Raw genomic sequence first — 17,091 nt, forward strand, 5'->3', positions numbered from 1 at the left:
TCAATCTCAAAGTTCAGAATCCCAAAAAAGGCTGATTCGTAAAATCTCGCTGAGAGTCATCGGGTAATGGAGAAGTAGCGGGTGTTTGAAATCTGATGAATTTAATTCGTAAGTAAAAACTCCTTAGTGGACTGAGCATGTAAATATACTTGATTTCTATAAAAAATGAACAATTATTTGAAGAGTCATGAAAAAATATGATCCACTATACTGTAAAACATTTCAATGACTAAAGTGCGAAATCACGCAGGTATCTTTGTTTGCAACGTCGGAACGTTCTTTTGGAAAACTATAGTGAACGTAATTTCTTGAAAACTGTCTTGATTCTTCTTCTCTGCCAGCAGAATATTCTGTATGAATCTCAACTATAAAGTCAGCTTGTTTCTTTTCAAAAAAAATAAAATAGGAGCAGAAATTTTGAAACGCTGCAATAGAGATACGTGGTTTCGCACGTTGGCTATCGATATGTTTAAGTAGAAAATTTTGTCCTTTCACGTCCCAAGATTGTGAATTTTCTCCCTCTTAAAGCCCTTTGTCTCCAACTGCCCACACGAGAGAAAAAGATTATAAAAAAGAATGTGATCTCAGTTCATCAAGAGCTTTCATACGAATTAATAAAATTTTCTGATGCAAATTCTCCATTCCGTTAGGCAATTGTTGACTTCAACTCAGTGCAGGGGCGTGAATGATCGTTATCGATTTTCCCTCTTTGAAGTCATAGTAAAGATTCGATTATTAAGGTGTTCGTTTCGAACACCCTGATTATCGATCCTTTTCCACAGGTTTAAATGGCAGATCAATCGATATATCTCAAAGCACGACACGCCACTGCTTCAACAATGCGTCTTTTATCTTTTGCGTCTTTGGCTTCGATACAAAATTGACCATGCACGAATGATACCGTACAGTGATGGAGATTTGAAGCGTGAATGGTTTGTTTGTTACGGTTGCAGGGGTCTGGACAGCATCAGCGCACACCAGTGCATCTCGATGCTGCGCGGCCTGGCACGCGGTGGACGAACGATCGTGTGCACGATCCACCAGCCGAGCGCGAGCGTCTACGAGATGTTCGACCATGTCTACGTCATCGCCGACGGCCTTTGCGTCTACCAGGGCTCGGCCATCAACACCGTGCCCTACCTCAGAAACCTCGGCCTCAGTTGCCCCCAGTACCACAACCCCGCCGACTTCTGTAAGTATCTTCCACTAGACCACACTGAAAAAAAATTCTCGGCTTTTTTATCAAGGTCCGTTGGTACCTTTACCATCTCACTTTTTTTCACCAATTATTGGTAATTTTACCAAGACAGACTGGTAAGCTTACCTAAAAACCGGTATTTTTACTGTTTTTTTTTTCAGGTAAGAATACCACTTTTACTGGTAATCAATTCCCGGTAACTTTGTCATTTTATCTCGGTAATTCTACCACAGTCGATAAAAAATATTGGCGTTTTCACCAAGGCTCAGTAAAATTACCGAGAAAGTTCATTAGTTTTACCGAGATTTCTCGGTAAAATTACCAATTCCATAAATGATAATTTTACCAAGAAAAAACTGGGATCAAATAGAACCCTGAATTCTTGGTAATTTTACCCTTTTCTTAGTAAATACACCGATATTTTTTTTTTCAGTGCAGTGCTCCCATTTCCCGGAACTAGTATCGAATTTTGGAACTTTTAAAATTTTCCTGAACTTTTCTCGGAACTTTAGAAATCCCCGGAATGTTCCGGATCTTTTGCATTTTCCGGAACTTTGGAAAAAATCTAAAGAGAATCTCGAAATTTTCGACGATCATGGAGTGCTTGGAGGTATTGGAACAAAAAAGTTTCGAATCTTTGTTAGCTTCGTCAAATATGCGTGTCCTGCGGAGATACAAAAGTCAAGCTTACTCTGTAGATCATGATTTGCGACGCAAAACACGCCAAATTAGAACGAGTCATTCAGAGAGGACAGATATAAAGTGGACGTATTTATGCTGAAAGGAATTCCGTGTATGTTGCACACAAACGCTATTTACAAAGGGTGGCCGCTTTCTTTGATTTCTTCCACCTTGATTTCGTCCATGTTTTGTGTCGAGCAACCACCGCAAATGTGTGCATCACTAATTTATGAAACTAAGGTGAAAGAAAACATGGTATCCATAAGCGCGGTAGATGACGCTGAACTCCCTTTTTTTTATTTATTTATTTATTGATTGATGAGCGATATCCTTGTTAATATTGAACGCAGAAACTTGGCGTTTGAATTGATCTAAATACTCGTATATTGCGCTAATCTGTAAGTTTAAACAATCAAAACGCAGTTGTCTGACTAGCGTAAATAACCCATTGTGCCCAATGGTCGGTACAATAAATTAAGTTCGATTAACTGGCTAGAGGATCGTGGAGAGACTTAAACGCACAAATAGAAAAATAATCAACGTCGCGTCGTTTGAACATGACGTGAGGCCAACTAAAGTCCGTAAGTCCGTAAAGTCCGTAAGTACCGGATTGCCTCCTCGAAGCGGCCCGGGGAACCGCCAACATGTACCGCGGTGGTCTCCCCCCCCCCCCCATAATTTTTAGATATTAGCCATTTGCGCACCTAGATCATTTTCCAAAAATTGCCGAAGTTAGGTCAGATTGTCAGAGTTCATTTTTGTGTGGATGTGATCCCAGGAATATATCTCCCTGGAATTCTTACTACATTTATGATAAATAAATGTCCACTTTCTCTACCTAAAAGTTATAGCTAAGTTCTACATTTTCCGGACGATAGAACGTAACTGTAACGACGTAACGTAACTTGAAAAATGGCCACTCTTATAAATTATATTTTTACCGGAAATCGTACATGATTGTAAAATCTCCTCAATCCTGTGATCTCAGGATTGCAAGCTCGGGGTGTGCAGTTGTGTAGTGTGTGTACTGTTCGAAAATGGTGTACACCGGGGTAGGTTCGACACAAAGAAAATACGACTTTAGAACGACTTGAGCCCGCACCGTGGTATACGCGCAATGCATGAGGTATCCTGCAGACTTGTAAGGCGCTGTATCATGCGTGACGTGCACCGTGCTGAACGCACAATGCACGAAGTATCCTGCGGTCTTGTAAGGCGCTACTATACGTATCGTGCGCGCCAGTCGCCAGTCCCGCGCCGGCCGCACCGTGTTTGACGCGATTATTCAAACTTGCGACGTCAGCGCAGCGGTGTTCAACTTATGATTTTAAAGTTTTTGTACAGTTTGTTAGAATTATCGTCATATCAAATGATAAAACATTACATGAAACCCAACTAATTTTCTTCTCTTCGTTAAATATTTTTATAAATAATTCTAAATAGAAGCATACAAGTGAAGCGACTTTTACGTGTAGGCCTCTTCGTTGCTCAGCGATGTAATGGCGCCCAAAGAAGCTAACTATACATACATTGTTCCTAAACGAAGCCAGAAATTGTGGTTCCTAATGGGCCTGTTGCAATTTTTTGCTAGGGCAGAATGAAGAGTTGTTTCCTATAGATAATGCCTCAAAAATCACGATGAGCGCATCGGCAAAGTCTGAAATGCACTCATAAATTCACAATCTGCGTAAGAAATTTGCGTTATTTTGAGCTTCCCGCTTCAAAAACGATACTACTGCACAGGTGAACATTTTGTTAGAGGAGTCGCTCCATCGTCGGCAATATTCATCATGGCCGACGCTTGCGCAGTTCCTCGCGTAGTTCGAGGAGAGTTCAAGGTCAATTAAGGCGGGCGAGGAAAATATGAACGTAAACACGCCGATTGTTATCTGTTTTAATCCTGTTCAGGTGTTATCTCGTCCCATCACACGTGTTTTGGCAGACTGGCGTCGGCCATGATGAGTATTGCCGCCAATGGAACGACTCCTCTAACAAAATATTCACCTGTGCCGTAGTATATCGTTTTCGAAGCGGGAAGCTCAAAAAACCGCAAATTTCTTACGCAGATTGTGAAGTTATGAGTGCATTTCAGACTTTGCCGATACGCTCATCGTGATTTTTGAGGCATTATCTGTAAGAAACAACTCTTAGTTTTGCTCTAGCAAAAGTTTGCAACAGGCCCATTGCAAAATGAAGTGCATTTGATCAATGAACCCTTTCGAAACTGTGTCGATTCATTTACAATCAGCCCTACAGCGCTAGTTTCTTTCAATGAACCATTTGACCAAAGTTCATTTCTTTTCCATAGCCAAGGGAAGATTTTTACGCATTCTAATGTAAACAACAAACGTCGGTGTCTCATTTACGATTTTAACTTGAAAGTACTCAATATTATCGTTTGTGTCGGGAGTTTTTCCCTCAATGCTGGATATTTGATCTAATTTGACTGGACCATATGTTCAATCTGTTTTGTCTATGTCGATGCACACAATTCCTTTGAATACCAGCGCGCACTGACCAGGTTGTTTTTTTTGTGTGTCAGTGCTAGAATGTGTGACCGGTGAATACGGACAGTTCCAAGACGAGTTAGTTCTAGCAGCGAAAGATATGTCGTGGAGGAGTTTGCCGCCAGCGGTAGATATTAACAGCAATACGAACGGAACCAATGGACTCAAAGAAAGTATGTATCCAATACGTAAGTACCGCTCTTCTATGCATCATCATTGAGTCTTTTCATACCATTCCCACCGCCCTCACTCATTCTCCAGTTCGATATCCTCGAGTGATATCAAAGATTGCCACCGGGGATACCGTGTTCATGACGTAAGTAGTCTTTGTAGTATCATCATCGAGGTTTTCCTCGTCATTGTATGCATTGCCGCTCATTCTTCCATTCCAGTTTTGGATACCTCTCATCACTAGAAAAAATCTCGGAGGGAGAGTCAAACTCGGAGCAGTGGCGTGGCGTGAATTGCGATATATCGATTGTTATGCCATTTAAACCTATGGTAAAGAATCGATTATTAAGGTGTTCGCTGCGAACAACCTGTCTATCGATCCTTTTCCATAGGTTTAAATGGTATAACACTCGATATATCGCAATTTACGCCACACCACTGACTCGGAGCATATCAGTGACGTGGGCAAATGGTTTAACCAGGCAAATCAGGCAGATTGTGAATTATTTTCTGTTTCATTCAGATGAGGTTCAGTTTTATTCTGTTTTATCATGGAACAGGAAATCAAGAAGAGCAGACAAGACACGTTTGTCTGTATAAAATTTTCTTCAATCGCACTTTCAAGTATACTAAAAAAAGGGTTGATTTGAATTAATCCAACAACGCGACACAAAATGTGACAGTTCAACAGTGTAATTGTTTTAAACATGATGTTGTTTAAAATACAGTAAACATATGGTTGGTTCAATCAGAATCCTGGTTTATGTGAACTTAAAAGAACCCAATTTGACGACTACGTTTTACATGGTAGAGTTCCATTCAATGAGCATTTTCTATTCAATGCAGTCAATGGTAACGCACGTTCTATTCTTTCCTTATTTTATATCTGCGCAAGAAATTTATGACCGGTAGTATAAATCGATACTTTACTTCATTTTTCAAAATGCTTAAAAATCAAAATTTTCCGCCAAAAAATCTTAAAACTTTCAAAATGTGTAAAATTCCAACACCTTCTAAGGAATTTAATTGAAAATTTTCAAAATTCCAGTACCTCTCAAGGAAATTGAAAACATGCCTGATTTGACAATTTGCCTGTGCAATAGGACCGCCAATGACGCATGGACCACTTAGTTCAGGGTGTCTTGGACCTCGACTGAGATAAAGAGTGTATACGATAGCTTAAATGCTAATATTTCTCTCCAAGTTAATTTTTTGGAACTTTGAAAATATTTTACGTTGCTGCGTGAACTTGTGATGAGGTAACATGCCTGATACTTTGTTCAGTGGTGCTTGCGTCCAATGGTACATTCGGCTTTTTTAGGTGAAGTTTCTCCCGCAAAATCGAACTTTGTTCTTTAAATATATGTAATAAGTCGAAAAGAAAGGAGAAAACCTGCACTCATCGAGGTTAGCTGCCTCACCGCGAATCGATCATTTTGACTCGTGTAGATCGTATTTGATAGTGATTCGATGTATCGTTTGGTACAAAACGATAGAATATAACCTCGAACAAAAATTTTAGGATTTAAGGTGATTCGATGGACGCCATATTTTGTGTCAGAACGGCATGCGATATATCGCATCAATTAGTTCCATTTTTTCAGCTACTCGCCACTTTTCTCTAATTTTGAGATCGCAATTCTGTTGTCAGGAAACTGAAGCACTCACTTACCAATTTTAACAAAGAAATTCAACGTAATAAAGGCGTGGTTATTTTTGAGATAAAATATCGCATTCGAGTGTAGTTTCGATATCAGTATCGAATGCGATGTTTTCTCTCTAAAAAATCTACGCCTTTATTACGTTGAATTTCTTTGTTAAAATTGGTAAGTTAGTGCTTTAGTCTCCTGACAACAGAATGGCGATCTAAACATTGGAGAAAAATGACGAGAAGCTGAAAAAATGGAACCAATTGATGCGATATATCGCATCGATTGGATGCATTTTTTCAGCCACTCATCATTTCTCTCGAATTTTGAGATCGCAATTCTGTTTCCAAGATACTAAAGAATTCGCTAGCTTACCAATTTTGACAAACAAATTCAACGTAAAAAAGGCAAGTAGCTGAAAAAATGGAACCAATCGATGCGATACATCGCATGTCGTTCTGACGCAAAATATGGCGTCAATCGAATCACCTTAAGTTGAAAAAGCTGAAAATGAGGAATTTCCTAACAATTTCCCTTTTCATTGACACTTTGTACTCATAAGAATCAAAAATCCATCACAAAAAACCCGTTCCCTCAGATTTCCGAATTGACTTTCGAGGCTATGTTTACCTACATGTCGAACCAATCGACATCGATACAATCTCACCTGTTTGATGTATCGAATACGATCTATTTAAATGGAGGAAAAACACTGTTGTCAATTTAAGAGAATTACCAATGACACTGAGTGTGAGTCCCTCGGCGCGGCGCCTGGTTGCCCCACGCTCGAACTTCGAGTCTGTCCGACTCAAAGTCTTTCAAGATCCTCGTAATCTTAGTCGCTGAAGGTCCCGAGTGAGAATCACCCGGGAATCGAGTGTCTCGCACTCCAACTCCGAGTTGGCGTACCTCTCACTCGAAGAAGGACTCGGGAGATTTTTTTGCAGTGATTGGTATCAAAAAAGTTCACCTGGATTTATCGCACAAACAACGTAAGTAACGTCATCCTATGCACCACCATTGAAAGGGTCATTCTCTGTCATTCTACATTTACATCCTGCTCCAGTTTCATTTCTTTGAAATATCGAACACGTGCACCTGAAGACGCTATTTTCATGTCGTGACATTTTCCCACGCACCATCATCAGAACAACAGCATTCATCGTTTGGTATATCGCACTCTTTTCCTATTCTGTCAACAGTAATGTTCCTAAATTTGTTTTGTAGAGTGAAGCGAAATAGCGCAACACCACATAGCGGCAAAATCGATTTTCAAATTTCAAAGTTGTTTGTGCTAAAATGCCTCTTCCTCCCGTGATTTGCCTCACTAGAATGAGGAGTTAGAATTGATTTTTCAATTTTACCTAATATCTTGATGAATTGTGTACTCCGTAAACATTCTGTTTTTTTTTTTTTTTTTTCTTTGTACTTGAATTTCTTTACTTTTTGAATTTTAACTGTACAAGGTTTTATTTATCCAAAAGTTCAAGTTCCGGAGCTTATAATTTTTTTTTAATTCATTCGTTTCATAATGAAGAGCCACGCTTTTGTGTCAGACTTAAATTGCAAGCCAATGCAATCTTTTTGAGTTATTTGTAACGTTTGGATTTAAAAATACGAGGCAGGCCCTCCTTCAGTCGAAATAAAATATTGTTTTTAATTTTCAAATGTTCACTCATGGTGTATTCTAATTTCAAGCCTACTCAGGAAACCTCTTTTTGTAAATCAATAACAGAGCAATCGCAGTCATTAGTTGTCAATTTTTAATCATTAATAGAATAATTGGAAGTTTTCGTCAGTTACTTGTCCCGTCCTTCTCTACGTAATTCATGGTTTACGGGGATTTTACTCAAAAACTGTGAAGCAAGGACTAAACAATCAACAATATATAAATTCCTAGCCATCTCAGCTTTTCTTGACGTGCTTCCTTCGAATGAATAATAATCGTCTTTTTATTTTTAACAGCCAAAAAATCAAGCAAAACAATGGTTCTGATCAATCCACCCAGCGAGTGGGCCAGGTTTAATATTCTTTTCTTCCGATCCCTACTTCAACTTTATCGAGATTGGGTTAGTAATCGCTACAAATTTTAAACAGCATAGATTCTTCATAAAGGGGTAGAGACAGGATTGCACGAGTGAAATGAAAAATATGAAATATGAGAATTTCCGTGAAATGTTTTATGAAATTTCACGAAATTGTGAAAAATATGAAACATATGAAACACATTTTTAGGGGTTGGGTATGCAACAATCACAAAAAAACACTAAAAAAGCAAAAACTAGTCGCCTTACATTTAAATATGCTTTTAATCTCGAAAAATATGTTAAATTATTTTCATATTTTTCGTAAATTTCATGAAATATTTCACATGAAATTTCAATATTTTATTTTTCATGAAAAATTGCAACCTTGGGTATAGAACTTTCAACGTTGTCATCTATGTTGAAAATGCCTACATCAAGTTTCAGCCCGCCTCTGCCTCAGTGTCTACTTGTGGATACGTACATTCTCCTTCAAAAATATGTGTATGCAATCCTATGTCACTCGTGCAAGAATAGTTATGGCTCAGAATTTAGAAGTGTCCCGAGGAGCTCCTTTTCCGGGGTATCGACGTTTAGAAGATTTGATGAGGTTTAGGGGCCGCTTTTGCACTCTACTCTTTCAATATATCGTCACCTCCCGGCGAAAGTATCACAATCGCCGTACGACGCATCAAAATTTACGCCGCCATCTTATTTTTTTACGGAGAAATTGCTCAACAAAGCTGTCCAAAAATTTCACCGAATTTCCTTTGTGCTGCCGATAAAATTCAGTGAAATTGTCGAACAGATTCAACCATCAATTTTTCTGTAAAAAAATAAAATGGCAGCAGAAATTTTGAAACGTCACATGGCGCTTGTAGTACTTTGACCGGAAGGTGACGATACAATACGGCGCTTCTTCGCCGGTGACTCCAAGATTTTCGAAAAATATCATTAGCGCTCTCCTAAACGAACTCTCTTGCACAGTATTGCTTTTTAGAGATGCTTTCTTGGGAAATGAGTCTTTGAATTTTACTTTGTTCGTATCCTCACAATGGACCACTAGACAAGGTACGAATTTAAGCATTCTGATACATGTATCTTAACCAGAATTTCACGTAGAACACGATTCGCGCAACGAAAATTACTGAAACCACTCCTAACGAAGCTATTAAAATTCTTATTTCACATTGGTTACGAGAAATTTTAACTGCCCGCTCTCAAGAAACTCAAAGCTCTACGTACACGTGAGTCAAATCGCGCACTACAACGGTTTCAGCAATCTTCTCAATCGAGCAATGTTCTTTTCCCGCCACGCGTTTTTCAAACTATAAGTAATTTGCTATAGCTGAGCCAAAGTGTCAGGATTGAGGTTGCCAGATGTTTTCATCGCAGAGACTGTCATGATAACGTTTGCGAGCGATGTGAATCACGTAGAACATTGAGTTTTCATGAGCGGGTGGTTTGAATTCACGCATCAGGAATCATTAAATATCTTCGTAAGGAGTTACTTTCGGCAATTTTGATCGTGCACATCGTATTCTACGTGAAATTTTAGTCACAAAACATGTATCAGAATGCTGAAATTCGTACCTTGTCTAGTGGTCCATTTACCTACTTGCGCAAAATGATTCTAGAACGTAAGTGAAACATTCGAAAAAATCCAAGGCGAATTTAGGCATTTTCCAGGTATGCCCAGGACCAAGTTGGACGTATTTCTATCAAACAGAACTATGTTCAGGTGGAAAAGATGGGGTGTGTTCGTTAGTGATCGGCCATAAGAATGAATGGGAAATATAAAGCGCCTGTGACCGCCACCGCGCTCTTCGTACCTCGTACATAACTCATGAGCCCTGTCCACAACGCTCTAGAAACATGCCCACGGCTCATGAGTCCCGCATAGAGTTGGCTCACAGTTCCGTTTGCTGAACAGGAAAAGCGGGTTTTTACGAGCATTCTGTCAAATGGAACTATGTGCACAGTGTGTGAGCCATGGGCATGTGTCTAGAGCGTTGTGGACAGGGCTCATGAGTTGATGCCTCGGATCGTCGCCCTTCGTCTAAGTCGTCGACGCCGACGTCACTGGCGCTTTATGATTCCCATCCATTCTTACGGCCCTCAAATGACGAGCACACCCCATCTTTCCCACCTGCACAGTGCACATATTTCTGTTTGATAGGAATACGTCCAGTTTAACTCTCGTGCCTTCGATTGTTTTTGCAAAACGAATACAATTTTGAATTTAGTTTATTCCTACCGGTTTGGAATGGTGTCCTTGAAAATATCGAAACTCCCTGGCTTATTGAGTAACTGTTTTTTAGCTGTAATGGAGATGCTGCATGTGTGAGGAATTTGCGATTTGACTGTTGATTCTTTTGTAAAAGTTCGCGAGAAACACGATGGTGCCATTGGTTTTCTATGACATCAACTCCTAAGCTCTAAAAAAGCTCTCAAGTTGAGGCCAAAATGGAGGGGATACCCCACGCTATCCTGAGAGTCCACCTCTACATCAAGACGAACTCTCCATGCAAACATAGAGAGCAAATACATTAGCAGTGATGCCGTGTTTTCAGTTTTAGAGTCTCCAAAAAAAAATGGCAGCCCTGTCAATGTATTTGCTCCCAATCTTTGCATGGAGAGTTTGTCTTGATGTAGAGGTGGACTCTCAGGATAGCGTGGGATATACCGGCCATTTTGGCCTCAACTTGAGAGCTTTTTTTGAGCGTGGGAGATGATTTCAGAGAAAACCAGTGGCACCATCGTGTTTCTCGCGAACTTTAACATAAGAATCAACAGTCAAATCGCAAATTCCTCACACATGCAACATCTCCATTATTCATTACTGGTGCTTATCTCTCAATTTCATTTTCAATAGACTTCTTGTTAGCCCAAGAATTTAAGCCAAAACTACGCATCTTTAAAAATAAAACCTGACTAGCAATGTCTATTAAACATATTTTCCCCCGATTAATTGTCACGCATTTCTATCATTTTCTTTGCAGACCTCGACGCACATTAAAATCGTGCTCCATACGGCGGTCGGCATTCTCCTCGGATTGCTGTACACGAATGCGGGGATCGACGGGAGTAAAACAATAAGCAATGTCGGATTTTGTATAGTATCTCTTGTGTATTTATCTTATACGTCTATCATGCCTGCAATCTTAAAATGTAAGTTGGCGTCTTTTCCTTATTCTAGTCATCCACATCATGCGTCATCAACGATGACAACATTTGCCCATCTTCACTTCGATCGGCTTCATCTCCGCTGATTTTGCGACCGAGATTTCGACTGCGTCAAGTGAACAGGAATCGATTGCATGGACGCATTATAAAGGCACGCATTCGCACAGGAAAACTATTATAGAAATGTCGTTTTTGAAATATTCCAATTAAGTCGGTTCCTGTTAACTTCACTGGAAAAAAACACATTGGATCTAGAGTCCAGACTCTTAAAAACATCGACAAGAAAAAAAATACTCTTGATTCAATCAGATTTAAGCTTAAATCAAGAACCCAGCCTCTTAATGTGAGCGGATTTCCTTTTGATTTAAACTTAAATCTGATTGAATCAAGAGTAATTTTTCTTGTCAATGTTTTCAAGAGTCTGGACTCTAGATCCAATGTGTTTTTTCCAGTGTTCATTAATAGAGCACATCAAAAATGATTTTCCACAGAAATCGGTCGGGAGGGGAGGGCACTCATCACTCAATCAACTGAAAGATCCAAGTTTATTTGTGTTAATCTTGGACAATGTGACTTTTTTACGTTATTTTTTTTACGGCGCTCATTTATTGACTCGAAGGCCTGCCTTTACAGTCGAAATGTTTAATGTGAATGACCTTGCTCTCTTTGCAAGGAGAATCTTGGAATATATAATGTCATGTCATTATATATTCTACGTCCATGATATTCACTTTAACTGTGAATAACTTAACCAAAAAGCGTGCACCACTTAGGGTTAGAAAAAAAATCGCCAGAGGAGATGAGCCAGAAAGAATATTCTCATACATTTTTCTCGTTTTTTTTTCTTCACGCAGGAGACGGAGGGGTTAATTTTTATAAAATCGGTCTAATTAATTTCAATGAAATAGGCACGCAAAAATACTAGATGGATGTATCGAAGATCGATTTAAAGAAACGGAAAAGAGAGGAAGAGATACGGACTGAGAGGCCCCTCGATAAATCGATGTTTGACGGATCAATTTTCCTTAATCGATTGTCACATATAAAAAATCCTTCACTCCTCTTGGACGAAACGCTAATCAAAATACTATAGAGCGAAGTGACTAGTGGCGATTTACGTAAATTGACAATACCAGATTTTTTTGTTCATGGACCTACGCGTAAGAAAATCGAATTTATCGAAGCTGGTTGCCTCTTTTAAAATTTGTAATCTTAATCAATTTGAAAGGACGAAAAACAGATCTACCAACTGGTTAAAGCCACCGCCACCCTTGTACGTATATGACCAACAAGCATGCAAATTGAGAACAAAATTGGGAAATTTATCTAAAGAAATGAATAGAAAATGGCAATTTTCTTTCATTTTCTGTTTTCTTCCAATGTTTAAATAATCTCTATTCACGATTAGGCACCGATATAACTCGGCAAAGTCACCTATATAAATTGAACTGTTTCAGTATAATACACACTGTAACATAGTCCAACTGGCAGACTGCCTCTTTTTCTCTGTAAACATTTTTCCTGAAAAGCCCCCAGCAGGAGATCCGGCCCACCAAATTTTAAGGAAAATCATTGTTCTTTTTGTAGAGGGTGTCTTAGACCACCCCTACCCGTGTCAGGTTTTCCTCCGGTTATTTTAGATAGGATGAGGTCAGGGACTGCAGGAACGAATAGGGAATCGACCCCAAGGAATCCAAAATGCATGGCTGGAATAAACCCCCCCCCCCCCGGCCTCCTTTGTGGGGTGAAAGGGGGTTGTGACCTAAAAAATTGGGGTTTCCTTCAACATTTCGGAATATTCTATTTTATTTAGAAAGTACGGCGAATTTAACCTCATAAAGTCACCAAGAAATCCAAAATCGGCTCCCTTCAGTACAAGATGTTGATCCCACAGACTCATGAAATCTCGAGAATTAACTACAAGTAAGATGCAACGGCCATTTATTTTGCCTGCGTACGAGTGGAGGATCTTTGTGTGCCCCCATAAGGGAGTAGTTCGGAGACTTGAATGCTAGGGTATAAAGATAGACGAATGAAATCTCGAGAATCAACTACAAGTAAGATGCGCAACGGCCATTTATTTTGCCTGCGTACGAATGGAGGATCTTTGTGTGCCCCCATAAGGGATTAGCTCGGAGACTTGAATGCTAGGGTATAAAGATACACGAACGAAATCTCGAGAATCAACTACAAGTAAGATGCAACGGTCATTTATTTTGCCTGCGTACGAGTGGAGGATCTTTGTGTGCCCCCATAAGGGATTAGCTCGGAGACTTGAATGCTAGGATATAAAGATACACGAACGAAATCTCGAGAATCAACTACAAGTAAGATGCAACGGTCATTTATTTTGCCTGCGTACGAATGGAGGATCTTTGTGTGCCCCCATAAAGGATTAGCTCGGAGACTTGAATGCTAGGGTATAAAGATAGACGGATGAAATCTCGAGAATCAACTACAAGTAAGATGCAACGGCCATTTATTTTGCCTGCGTACGAATGGAGGATCTTTGTGTGCCCCCATAAAGGATTAGCTCGGAGACTTGAACGCTAGGGTATAAAGATAGACGAATGAAATCTCAGGAGTTTACTGCAACGGAGATGCAACATTTCGGTCGTGGCTTATGCCTGCGTACAAATGAAGGATCTCCCTGTACCTCGGCTGTAACATGAGAACGTCTGAAGGCTCATACGGAGTTTTACCTTAGCATGGCAGTTTAAGGGTTAGCACAAATATTTCGAACCAAAATAGGTCGATTTTAGATTCCATGATATCGATTTGGAGTAAAAGTTTCTGTTCTTTCTGAATTTGAAAGAATAATTTCAAAATTTTGAAGGGAATCCCAAATTTTCAAGCCACGACGCCCCTTTACCCCACGAAGGAGGAGTACCGAAGAGGGTTTCGAGCCATGAAATTCGGATTCCTGGGGGTCGAGTCCCTATTCGTCCCCGTCGTCTTCGATTTTATTTGCTCCAACATAACCAAAGAAAAGGTCTGAAACGGGAGATCTGGGACTCCCTACATGTTGGTGACAGTTAAGGACCGAAATTCATGAAAATACCACACACACACACACACACACACACACACACACACACCCCCCCCCCATAATTTTTAACGCTAATCATATCGATGCCCTCAAACATTTCGAGATTTCCAGTCAAAAGGAGATCGAGGGAGACTAAGTTGTTTATTACCCTGAAAGATCTAAGATCCCCTAAAATTCTCCTTCAATCTAAGAGCTGGATATTTTATGGGTCGTTGAAAAGTTCACGAGTTCAGCGCTGAAAATTACGGAAGATAGCCATTTTTTTTGTTAGAGTTTTGGTCCTTGACTGTCGCGCTTTTTTTTAAAGAAAAAATAAACGATGGTTTTTCCGAAAACGGGGAGGGGGGGGGGGGGGTTGCGCAATTCTGGCCGAAGGTAATTTCAGAAAAATAATTTTAGAGGGGAAATGTCTAATTTCAATCTACAGAAGACTCCCCTGAAATCTCTCGGTTCAACCTGAGGCATTCTGCATAAAATATTATTACAGTGATTTCTTCACTCATGTCGTCTTGAATGTAACAGCATGCTAATCTCAATCTGAGTCTTTCCTCCTTCCTTTTATATTCCTCGTTTGTATCAATCTCGTATCGATTAATGCGTGACAATTAACTCTTAAATCTTCATAATATTTCAGTCCCGCAAGAGCTTCATGTACTGAAGAAAGAGCAATTTAATAACTGGTATCAACTGCGGACGTACTACTTAGCTTTCCTTGCCACGAATGTTCCTGTCCAGGTAGGCAAAAATTTATAATTCATAACTGGTAATTTTGATCCCTCTCTTTTTGTCATATTTGCTAAAGTATCCAGGATGAATTACATCAATTAGTAATCACATATTGTCAAGATATCAGATTGTGAAATTAGGTTCAGCACCAAGAAATATTTGCAATTATTAGGTTCAGTGGCGTGGTGTGAACGATCGATTATCGATATTTCTCTATTTGACGCTGTATTAAAGAATCGATTATCAAGGTGTTCGCTGCGAACACCTTGGTAATCAATCCTTTTCCATGGATTTAAATGGCAGATCAATCAATATATCGCAAAGCACGCCACGCCACTGATTAGGTTAATTAAAGCTGCAGAGGTTTCGCGATTTTAATATACATTGCATGTGGCATATTCTGTAAATTTAAGGCGCAAACATGTTTGCACTTTGGAGATAAGTTTGTAACAAGTCAAATACTTGTAAGAAGCAGAGAACATCATCTCTCTTGTGTGCTGTGCGATAAAATGTGTCGATTGCTTAGTAGGCCAAATATTAACTGGGTGGTAATGGTAATATTATGGCAAACGTATTTCAATATTATTATTATTATAATAATTTTTTTTAATGTTCAATAATAATTGGATGATTTTCTCTGGAAACTGCCCAATTCTTTCGGAAATGATTTAACGTGGAGATGTTAAATTGATTCTTTCTTCACGAATAAAATACCTGAAATATCACCTGTTCCATGTTATCCTCTCTTTGGTAGCCGATGGACTGCCCAAAGATTTATTCATTAAACAAAACATTTCTTGCATCACTTAGGTTTTTTTCTGCTTTACAAATGGACTGAATTTTGCAATTTGGAACTATAAATTCTAACCCGGTTTAAAAACAACGTAAGTGCCATTAGTTTCCCCATGCATGTAAGTGTTTTTCCAGAAGAGCCAGAATTTATAGTTCAAAATTGCAAAATGCAGTCCAAATGTTTAATCCCCATTTCGGGCGGTTTTCAAGACAATTCATGCAATCTTAAAGCTCCAATATGCTGAACTCATGCCCGTGCCCATCTTATTGTTTGTTTCAGATGCTATTCTGTTTCATTTATGTGTCGATATCTTACTACATGTCATCGCAGTTAATGGTCTGGTCAAGGTTCCTCATGTATCTGGCAATTTGCGAACTAATTACGCTGCTCTCCGAGGGTTTCGGCCTCATCCTAGGAACTCTTCTGTCGCCGGTGGTGAGTGTTTCCTAACTTCCTTGTCGTTCATTGAAGACTAAAAACTTCTACAGATTACTTAGGCCTTGTCTCCACGGGACGTTTCATGAGATTTGTCCCAAGGAAAAATCTCACTTGCGAAGTTGGGAAAAATATTGAGTTAGTCAATACTAATCACAGTTCCATCTAAGAGTCATTGTGGAGTCCCAGAAACGACTTAAAAAGAAGAAGAAGAAAATTTGTTGTGTTGTTTAATTATTTTTTAATTTTTAATTACTTACGTAATTAATATTTCATTATTTTTGCGTGCAAAACTTGGGAACCAGTGAAGCACAGTGTACAATGTGTTTGAAATTGTATCATGAGTTAATTTCAGCAAATAAATCGGACGTTAGGTATATGGATGGTCCACTTTTCATACTTCGAATTCCGGATTTTGCTTGAATATCGACGCCATTTTTTACCGACCTACATCACGGGGTAAACAATCCTCAAGGTGCACACACCTCCTTTTTTTTCTCTATAGGGGGTGAAAATGAGCACTTTGCATTCCTTTTTTGAACTGATCCCTGATGTGCAAGGTCAGAAATCGTGTTTTGTTCGAAACAACAAAAAATTGTTTCTGTTTTTTTTTTTTCATGTTTATTTTACGCGATTCTGAACAACCAATGAGAGATTCAATTCGAATTTTAG

At 39.3% G+C, this 17,091-nt stretch overlaps 1 protein-coding gene across 4 annotated transcripts in view; it reads left to right on the forward strand.

Annotated features, from left to right (window-relative positions):
• The window catches only part of LOC109033434 (ATP-binding cassette sub-family G member 1), a 139,547-nt gene that overhangs the window by 119,163 nt on the left and 3,293 nt on the right, over positions 1 to 17,091 (forward strand). For 3 of the 4 annotated variants that reach the window (XM_072299356.1, XM_072299355.1, XM_072299357.1), the window contains 6 exons: positions 954 to 1,192; positions 4,422 to 4,574; positions 8,172 to 8,275; positions 11,233 to 11,401; positions 15,100 to 15,200; positions 16,264 to 16,419. In XM_072299356.1, the coding sequence (XP_072155457.1) occupies positions 954 to 1,192; positions 4,422 to 4,574; positions 8,172 to 8,275; positions 11,233 to 11,401; positions 15,100 to 15,200; positions 16,264 to 16,419 (922 nt within the window). The remainder of the gene's footprint in view (positions 1 to 953; positions 1,193 to 4,421; positions 4,575 to 8,171; positions 8,276 to 11,232; positions 11,402 to 15,099; positions 15,201 to 16,263; positions 16,420 to 17,091) is intronic. The other variant, XM_072299358.1, reaches the window with a different exon arrangement.

This window comes from Bemisia tabaci, chromosome 4 (genome assembly GCF_918797505.1).
Source record: "Bemisia tabaci chromosome 4, PGI_BMITA_v3".
Lineage (NCBI taxonomy): Eukaryota > Metazoa > Arthropoda > Insecta > Hemiptera > Aleyrodidae > Bemisia > Bemisia tabaci.